The sequence below is a fragment of the Setaria viridis genome, chromosome 7, assembly GCF_005286985.2.
Source record: "Setaria viridis chromosome 7, Setaria_viridis_v4.0, whole genome shotgun sequence".
NCBI lineage: Eukaryota > Viridiplantae > Streptophyta > Magnoliopsida > Poales > Poaceae > Setaria > Setaria viridis.
This window is the reverse complement of record NC_048269.2, coordinates 18915853-18926073: the sequence shown is the minus strand read 5'-3', so window position 1 is coordinate 18926073 and position 10221 is coordinate 18915853. Positions and strand designations below refer to the sequence as shown.

Sequence of the window (10221 nt, the reverse complement as noted above, 5' to 3'; positions counted from 1 at the left end):
AACTCAATTGCTGAATATAAAAAGACCTAAAAAGTAAACTGAACTCGATGCGGCTCCTGAATCACGGTTTTTTTTTTAAACTAACGAATCACACGGCTCTCCTGGGCTTTGTTCACTCTAATGGGTTGGAACGCGGAGCGATTAACGAGAAAGGAGCGACCTTGGCCCGTTGTGCCACCTGCCCCCTCGAGGACGGTGCTCCTTAAATAAAGTAGGAACAGAGAAATATTTTCTCCCCCTTCTCCTTTCCCTGTCATCCCCACTCCGCCGTCTCCTCGAGTCCCGGCGCCACACAGACATCTCGCAGGTAGGGCTCCCACCTTCTTCGACCTCTCTCTAGACATCTCTCTGCCTCTTTCTCCTTTCTTCTACCGTCGCCATCCACGGCCGTCCGGCAATTTTGTCTGGCGACCGGCGTACTCACACGTCCGGAATTTAGCATTTTTTTCCTACGATCTGTCAAAAAAAAAACAATTTTTCTTTCTGATTTAGAAGAAGGATTTAGGTCATCTCTCAGATTCGCTGCTTTGTTGCTTCTAGATCTTAGTTGCAGCCCGTGGTGACCGGTCGCTAGCTGCCTCGCCGTTGGACTCCAGGTGTTCCTTAGACCCTTGTTCTTTCTTCCCTAGATCGGACTGGTCCTTAATATCTCTAGCGAAATTCAAATTAGTATGTGTTTTTTCTTGTCGACGTCAATATGATATTTCGACTCCTAGTCCCAGCTACTGCTTTCTCTTTTATTGATTGCGCGCTCAAAGGGCTGGTATTCTCTTTTCTAACACTGAATGGTTGCATGCGAATACCAGCCCTTTGCATGCGAATACCAGCCCAGCTACTAGCCAGTTTGGTAAATACACTATTTTAATATATTTAACACAGTAGGGGCCTCCCCTACTGTATTTACCTCAAAAAAAAAAGTTTATATTATGGACCCCAAAATATATATTTTCAGACTACCTCGTGATCTGTTTTTTTGTGTACTTTAGGGAAATCCTGCATTCAAGCTAGATATTGCCCTAGTACAAAAAAATAGGAGAAATTGATTTGGAACGTTTTCCAGGGTAAACTTGTCAGCTAGACAAACGGTGATACTGGAGATCAAGGCTGCAGAAATGGAGACAACACACAAGGAGGAAGCGAGGGCGGCTTCTAATGAAGTTGCACTTTCTGGACCAGTCATGGACGAGTGGGACCCATGGAATCCTCCCTATCCTCCATGCCGTCCTGCTCCCGATCTTGACTTGAAGTCTCATGCCCGGTTGGTCAGGGAGGTAGGTTAACTAACAGCAACACTTATGTTATTCCTCTTTTTTTTTTCTGTTTTCTTTCCTTAGCTCCGGCTGTTGACAGATTTTCTCTCTCAGTGGTATCATGAAAGAAGTGAAATTATTGCTACATCAAGAAGAACCAACATAATCATTCCAGACCGTACTCCTTGGGTTCCTTTCTATCTTCATTTATAGAATTCGAAGGATTTATCTTTCAGCTATTTCGACTTTTCTGTTTGTTGGCTTGTGATGCATTAGAGGAAGACTTTGTTCATTTTGTTATCTCTTCTACTAATAGATAATTGATTGTCATTTACCCTTTTCAATTGTGAATTTATCAATTCAGGAAGTGAATGAATCCTTCTACGAGGAACTTCCCAGCTTGTTGCCCATACTGGAAAAGGATAGCGTGAGGCGCTTCCTTCGCTTGTTCAGTCAAGTGGGGCTCAGCATGGGATGGGGTTTTATCATCACCCCACAAACCTTCACCCAGATGGTCAAGCAAAATGCTTTGAAATGTGCTAAAGTTGCCTTGGAGGGCAAGGCACCGGAGCTTACTCGGTTCCGTGCCAACCCCAACTGCATGAACCGTCATGGATATTTCCCTCTCCACCAAGCTGCTGAAATGTTTTCTGTTGACATGGTCAAGTTGCTCTTCAGCTATGGTGCATCAGCAAATGTACGCACTGCAGGAGCTCATATTGTTGAGGACCTACTCCCACTCCATGTTGCAGTTGAGAACACTTGCCTGCATAAGTATCTGGAGGACAATGCATTTCCGGACCAGGAGGATCTGGAAGACAGTCAGGCAAATCTAAACTACATTTGCAAGCTTATTCATCTGCTATGCCTACCTGAGATGGTATGTCTCGAATTGCTACTTTTGCAGCATAACAAAATTAAAAAGTAGAGTGAATTGCACTTTGCCCCATATGAAGATGCCATGATATGGAAAAAAACCCTGCGTAAAGCATGATGTGGCATTTGACCCCGTATATACATGCTGTATTGTTTCATTTGCCCCACCTTTACCTCTAACATACCCCTCCCCTCCCTTATGCCCTCTTACTCCAGCTTTTAGTGTTGGCAGTGGTGGATTAGGACATGGCATCAAGTTTCTCTCTCCCTACTTGGGTCCTGTGAGACAATTTTAGCTGTTTAGGGGCAACTGGCGTATTAGATGACATTTGGACTAATACATAACAATTTTAATATGTTTTCATGATCTTGCAGCGATGACATGTCAGTTTTTACTTGTGGGCAGATGACTGAGACTTCGAATTTGTGTTTGTTTAGCATGATCACAGTCCAATAAAGTGGGGTAGAACTTTGTGGATTAGAGCTAGGGATTGGGCAAAGTGAAGAATTTGGTTTGTTTATTTAGGGATGAAGTGACACAACATGCTTCATTTGGGGTTTTCTTAAACTACGGCACCTTTTGTATTGAACATTGCGTAATTAACTCTAAAAGTTATTGAGCTCTTATCTCAAAACACCAATGCCGCAACCTAAGTATTGAGCATTCTTATATATCCACTTATTGAATACATGACGTGTCCATGCGTCGATACACATTTTTAATTAGTTAGGAGTTTGCAAATTCCAGTAGACGCAGCAAAGTTTAAGGTTTGATTTTGTTTTATTCAGGCGTGGCAATATTTCTTGTAGTTGGTCAGCATTGTGCTGCTGTAAAAATTCTAAAAACCCTGGAATTATGTTCCTTTGGATGTTTTTGCAGAAAATCTTCTTGGATACGACTAGACTGCTCGCGGAAAATACTGATAATCTTGTTAATGAGCTCTGGAATTACATAAAGGATGGAAAACTTGTTCAGACTGCAGTTTTACTCTTGGCAGCTCAAGAGCAGATCCGTGGGGGACCATCCTGCAAGATTAATGGCAGTAGCAAGCCAGAAGGGTTTTCTATTAAATCATCCCGCAAGAAAAATGGCAATGGCAAGCAAGATGGGTTTTCTATTATCATAAACCGTATTCATACCCGCACAATTAACTTGGTGGTGCAGACAGAGACGGGTCAAAAGAAAAAGAAAAATAAGGGGTTGGAGATGGAGAAAAAGCTTACTTCTGCTGCATTACTGCTTGTCCGTGCAATTCTCAAAGTTGGTGAAGACCTTGATGCATATATTCGATCACATCCAGAGGTACTGAGTTGTTTGTAGCAGTAGTTACAATTCTAGTCTTTTTTGCCAAGTGTGTACTTGCAGTAACATAGCAACCACAGACTTTTTAGAAAAACATGCCTCAGAGCCTCAGACATATCGTTCCCTTGGCTCAAGAACGCCTTCCACCCTTTGTTGGTGTTCCTGCATTAACATGATTAATAAAAATGCTGGAACTTCTCAAATCATTGAGAGAAAGAACAAAACATCAGACTCTTATAGGTTTAGGCAATGGTTTCAGATTAGTTTGGAAGCTACCATAAAACTGTTTTGAATGGGATAGCTATAACTTGCATAAAGCGGTTTATTTATGGTTTGAATAGAATAGCTATAACTTGCATAAACTTATTTTAGGCCCTCTTGGGGGCACTTCAGCTTCAGGTTAATGCTAATGCCTATAGAGTATTAAGTTGTACCAAAAGGTGGACTGCATATCTGTCTTCTTGATTAAACTTACTTGGAAGCTAAAACCCATCTCCACTGGTTTCACTGAGAATGCAGAGAAATTGGCCTTTAAGGAAATTGTCACCAATTGTTTAAGTAATCTATGACGAAAAAGGCCTTCAGGCGGTTGGTACCAATTACTGATTTTGAAATGTCTTTCATCATCTAAACCTGATGTACTTTATTTTAAGGCTACCTAGCCAAGCCTCGAAGTACCACATTGATATATTGGAAATAAGTTTTTATAGTACATATGTCCATGCTAGTAATTAGATTTTATTTTATTTCTTTTGGAGTGTTGAATGGTTAATATTCATTTGGTGCACATTTTTTTTTAGGTTTGACACATTAACTTTGTTTCTACATTTTGTCTGTACTGATTATCTACAATAACTGTATTAAAATTCTTAGTTTGCTTTTATGCAGTCGATATGTATTAGGTATAGTAAATACTAAAATTCCTGTAAGTGAGCACAACAAAAGTGTTGACATGGAGTCATCCTGATTTACAATGTTATTATGTTTGTTAATTACATGCGCATTGATAGACTGTTTGGAATACTTGCTTATAAATGATGAATATGTCAATTTATGAAGTGCAGTAGCTACGATGGACAGTTACCAGTGACTTGAGGTTTGTGTTAGAACTATTGCAATTTCAAATACATGTTATATTAGTGGATTTGCATACCATAAAAGATGAAGAATGCACTGGCAGTCCTTGAACACTTCCCTCGGTGTCATTTAGGTCCCTAAACTTGAACAATGCATTTTTGTGACCCTAAACTTGTTAAGTGTCCCACTCGAGGTCCACATCTTCCTAGTCAGCATGAAGATGCCTATGTGGCATGCCTTAAGAGCTGCCACATTAATACGAACGTAGGAAAATACATGATGATTTGGGAGATCTGGTCCCGAGTGGCACACTTAAACAAGTTTATGGTCTTTGATCTCCACTTTAAGTGTCTTGGGAGCTAGATGACACTGTGACAAGTTTAATGACTAAGAGCATCTTACTCAATATATGATGACATTATCAGCACAGTCAGCATCGGTGCTTCATCTTCGGCATGGAAATTTTATTTTCTAATGAACATGTCAAGATATCAGTACTTCATCTTCAGTACGGGAAACTTATGTTTTATAGCACTTAGAGCAACTCCAACCTACCTCCTATTTTGTCCCCCTATTCCAGATAAATGAGAGTCTCTCATCCAATTTCTCTCTCCTACTTGACAATGATCTCCAGCAAACCTCTCATATTAGACTCCTATATTCAACTCTTCCATATTCTATTCATATCAAGCAACTATCATGAACAGGGTTTTAAAACTGAGCTGTGTTTTTTTGCCCATATAAGTTGATTGCAACTACACGGATTAATGGAAGAATTAGTAAGCCATGGTACCAGGGAATTGATGCTAACAATTCCTGCAGACTCGAAAGCGAACAATATCTACCGATGCAACTCGCAAGCAACTACTAGTCCTGCATGTGGTTCAAGCAAAATTGAAGCTAGACGCAAGTGAAGCAGAACAGGGCATATATCGCATTCTCTCTCCAATCCCCTATGCAAGCCGTGCTACATGAGCAGTTCACTGCCTCTCCCGCACTTCGCGTCTGAGCCCACACCGAAAAATCTGAAATCCCCGACCTCTGTCTCCCTCAGCCCGCATGCGTCTGTGGCAGCTCACCTCCCTCCCTCGATGGATGGATGCGCGGGGCGTGGAGCGGCCTCGGCCTGCTCCGACCTGCAGGGAAGTTGACCATGCGGGAAGCTGCTCTGGTGCCTCTCCTATCTCTCCGGTACCTTCCTCTTCCTCTGGGGCGCACTGAGCACAGACCAGCACAAATCAGGCCGCCAGGCTCAGCCTGATGCGACTGCGGTGGAGCGGGACTTCGGGAGTCTGGTGGTCGGAGATCTACCTGGTGCAGAAAAGTCCTTGGCGGCGCGGGAAGGCCGGCGGTTGCCCCTCTTGGCGGGACGTGTTCTGATATGCTACAAGGATCCGATGTAGTTAACATGTTTCATACTTTTATTAAACAAAAATACATGTGTACGGCTATGGCAATGTGATTTCTTTTATCTGAAAACTTTTGCATACCAATTTGCTGTCATCTATGCTGCCAATGGTTATGTTAGTGTTTCATGACAGTCTTTATCAATTGATTCATCACTGCATCATCAACATCACGTGACCCACTGACCTATCACAATAGCATAATCACTCATGTCTCAAAAAAGATAAATATGATGTGCAGGTGCCCCATAACATGCGTGTATCCCATAAAGAGGTACATGAACACGTCTCATCTATTCTCAAAGATGGTGGTTTTTATCCTCCTGGAGAAAGCATCGACGTTGGAAATCTGTACTATTTCTACACCTCCTTTTTGCTTTGCTTCAATGATTATAATTTTACATACAGCTGCACCATCAATATGCTTGTTCATTTCTTTGTCATTTCTTTGTTCTACTTGTTTTTGAAGCTGCCCCTATGAGAATGTATTGTCCGAAAAAGAGTTGCCTAACAACCATGGTATGTCAGTACTTGTGTAATGTCTTAATTGAAATAACTCTTTCAAAATTTGAGAACATGAGCACCATTTGTTCTGTGATGGAAAACAGGGGATATGTTCAGAGTCGAGGCGGGTTGTCAACATTCTGCAAAAAAGGTAATGGTTTTAGGCATGACAAAGTTGATAGAGTGATATCCCCTCTTTTTGGTTGCTTTCTGTTTTTAAGTTTATGTTGGGGAACTGGAATCTGATTCTCCAAAAATTCCTGGATTTGGGTGTCTTTACCTGTTGGAAAACATTTTATTGGTTAAATCACTATGTCCAGTTTATCTACAGATAAATATGATCCGAAAACTAGGGTTGGGTATTTGTTACTGACACTGTTGCCATTTAATAACCTGCATGATATTTTATAGTCTTACCGAGTTTACCATCTTTTTGGGTTGCTGGTGAATTAACTCTGCTTGTGAGGAAATATTAGAGGAACAGAGGAAATTGTGCCATAAGCTAATCACTAAAGCTTATAGCAAACCATGTATTGCTTGCTATGGTCATAATGGCAGTTTCTCTAGATGATAGGTGGTTGAGCAGCTTAAAGTATTTGCAAACATGTTGTCTATGTTCTGGTTTAGTGTAACAGATTTGGCTTTCTTTTGTTTGAAAGGGACTGGCTCCAAGCTTAATAAACAAGCCTTGTTGGACTGACAACTGGATCAATGAAAACAGAAAGGGCAAAATGCCCAACTGTCTTATATCTAGAACTACTTCACTGTCAGATTATCTGGGTTTTTAAATAGGATACATCTTATGGAAGGTTCTGGTTTGAGGCGTGCTACTAGATTTAGTGCTAGTTCTTCGTAGTTGCCCCTAATTTATCTATTCTTAATTATGCATGTACACCCACACAAAGCAGCCTGTCTATTTGGACCACTTGAACTCCTTCTTTTGTAAATTGTCAAATTTAGAATTTTCTTAGCCTTTGTGAGCACAGCTCCTTGGAAAAGGGAATTGAGGGAAGTAATGAACTTTAGTTACATGATATCCCACTCTAGAAGAATATTAATTGCTTGAATTATACTATGATATCCCACTCTAAGACAATTCCGATAACATGTAATATACCAAGCTATTACTGCCTGCTGCTCATGCTGAAATGTTTTGGTATGCAATTTCTGACATTTGGATCTTTTGTTCACTATGATACAGGTTGTGAGAAACAGGATACCTAGAGGATGGGAACTCAAATACGCACGGAGAAGTTTTTTCCCATTTTGGAGATCAGTTCTGAAAGCCAGGTCATGTTTTAAGATGATCCGATTAGATGACAAACGCAGTCTCGAAGGGCTTGAAAAGTCTCGGGGTAAATCAGCAGGTCTTGGATCTTCACCGATTCTGAATCCCAACCTTGGTCTGCTGGGAAGGGCTTATCAATTTAGTAAACATCAACCCAAAAGGATGTTTTGTAGTGCTGCATTGCCACTGCTGAAGGTGCTCAGAAATGCGTGAGTGGAAGGTACGTGTACGCCATGAGTTATGTTTTCTAGTCCAAGTTTATTTATTAGCAACAAAGAGGATGCAGGGACAGAAATTTGCTGATACGCCTAAAGAAGTTTTAGAAGCTCACTTGGGTTTATTAGTATTTTATCTCATTCCTAGTTTGTACCGGTGTCAATAAGCTCACCACATTTTGATGCAAATGCATAGTATACGTGTGGAATCCTTTTGTGCTCCAATCACCTAATATTTTCATCTTTGTTTGCAGAGGTTCCTGCTCTCGTGCTTACTTGTCCAAGATCTGCTTCGGGTGTAACCTTGCCGGTGACTAGGAACTGATAAGCAACCTTACTAGCTTGTCTAGACTGCTACTTATTTTGCTAACTATGCATGGAGTAACCTTACTCAAGCATCATGGGCTGATGTGTCCACAGTCTGGTTAAATTTGTACTACTGTTATGCAACTGCAACTACTTTAGTATCATTTTGAACAGGGATCTGAACAAAACATGGAGACCATTTAACGGTATGAATGTTTGATAATCAGTTCCTGAATGCAAGCTACAATTTGAGTAATAGTATTGCATGGACATTATATATGTTGTTGCGGAGTCAACTGAATTGCTTGCTTTTGGTGATGTTACCATTTTCTAAGTTCATGTCAGCCGTCTCCTGATCAGTCAATATCTACATGGTATGGCTTTTGTCATTTAGTTCGTGGATTTTCTGAGCTGATCCATCTTGATCAAGAACTGAATACACAAACAGTATTCCTGTTGTTTACGATGCCTGAATACCACTAATGTGTTATGATGCGTTAGCCGTGGCAAACTGTTCTGGCTAGTGATCACCTCATACCGGTGGTACTGATGCAAACTTTACTGCAGCATTTACTCTTTATTTTTTTTTGGGTGGTGGTTTCTTTTTGTGCATGTATTTTTTTATAAAAAAAAGGCAGTTTATACACAAATAGAAACTTAACAAGCAAGCCTTTGCGCTAACAGCCTAACTCGTTGGTATAGGGTCGCAACCGAATGCTATAGATATGCAAGTTGCACAAAGCATACAAGCACATGAGTCAAAACGCCGACTTTGAAAAAGCCCAGAACCTTCAAACGTCAAGATCAAAACCAGTCTAGATGGCTTGAGAGTGTTCGAGAATCCACTAGCTAGATGGCTCGAATATTTGCATCACTAGCTTAACTAGCAAATATGCCACGAGTTCTAAGAGCACAGCCAGTCTGGTTCGAACTCCAGAAGCCAGCCCAGCCGAACAAAACTACGGTTCGATGGGTCCGGTGTTGACATCGAGTCGTGGGACACGCACGCAGGAGAAAACCGTACAAGGCTTATTTTATTTGGAGTGCGTGATAAGTGTTCGGCGCGTCTGCAACAGATGATTTTACTTTCTACCCGTTCCAAATTATAAGTCATTCTAACTTTAAAGCATCTCAAATTTGATCAAATTTATACAATAAAGTATTAATATTCATGGTACCAAATAAGTATCAATAGTTTCTTTATTAAATATATTTTCATAGTATATCTATTCGGTGTTAGAAACTTTTGTGATCCTCTCTATAATTTTAGTTAGATATAAAATAGTTTGACTCTTCAAAAATATTGGAATGACTTATAATTTGAAATGGAGTAGCATCGAACGTTCGAACGCTACAATAGGCACGGTTCGGATGGTAGCGGGTCACGGTTCGCTTTCCCCCTCGCACTAGATATTTCAAATACTCCTTCCGTTTCAAATGGTATATCGTTTTGATTTTCCTAGATCTATGTATCTAGACATAATATATATTTATTTGCATTGCAAAAATCATATACGTAGAAAAGTTAGAACGACCTGCAATTTGAAATTGAGAGTAATATTCTTAATGGCCAAAATCAGCGCTTAATTTCACAACTGACTTTAAAGTTCACCAATTAGAATTTTCCTATTATGTTTAAACTTAACCAGAGAAAATGAGTTGATTTGCAGTGGAGGTTGGCATCACATGTGCAAGGCAAAGGAGGAGCATGAGACAGTGAGAGGTGCAGGAGAGGCGCTCGGTTCGGAGGGGGCTAGGCAGCGACGGAATAGGCGGACGGCGTCACCACGGGCCCCGTGAGGTAGAGGTGTGGCATGGCGCGTGACAATGAACCTGCGAGCTAGGCCACCTGTTGCGGCAAGTCAGAGCGGAGGACGCGGAGACAGCAATGTTGGCTCAATTTGCTGGAGAAGGAGACAAAACGGAAGATATCTAGATCTCCGAGATTTTTCTATGGCTTCCAGCGAATTTCGCTCAGTCAAATATTCAAAGAATG

At 40.9% G+C, this 10221-nt stretch overlaps 1 protein-coding gene across 1 annotated transcript; it reads left to right on the top strand.

The window, feature by feature from the left end:
* Nucleotides 1–246: 246 nt before the first annotated feature.
* On the top strand, nt 247–8483 carry LOC117862846 (uncharacterized). Its single transcript, XM_034746375.2, has 11 exons — nt 247–307; nt 541–596; nt 1061–1271; nt 1365–1439; nt 1615–2130; nt 3007–3429; nt 6154–6263; nt 6382–6431; nt 6521–6567; nt 7618–7924; nt 8174–8483. Exons 3-10 carry the CDS (start codon nt 1113–1115, stop codon nt 7915–7917), a joined length of 1680 nt encoding a protein of 559 aa, XP_034602266.1. The 5' UTR covers nt 247–307; nt 541–596; nt 1061–1112; the 3' UTR covers nt 7918–7924; nt 8174–8483.
* The last annotated feature ends 1738 nt before the right edge of the window (nt 8484–10221 follow it).

Coding starts and splice junctions, on each gene's coding strand:
- LOC117862846 (XM_034746375.2), top strand. CDS start 1,113: ATGGAGACAACACACAAGGAGGAAGCGAGGGCGGCTTCTAATGAAGTT. Junction 2,131..3,006: donor TGCTATGCCTACCTGAGATG/GTATGTCTCGAA, acceptor ATGTTTTTGCAG/AAAATCTTCTTGGATACGAC. Junction 3,430..6,153: donor ATATTCGATCACATCCAGAG/GTACTGAGTTGT, acceptor TATGATGTGCAG/GTGCCCCATAACATGCGTGT.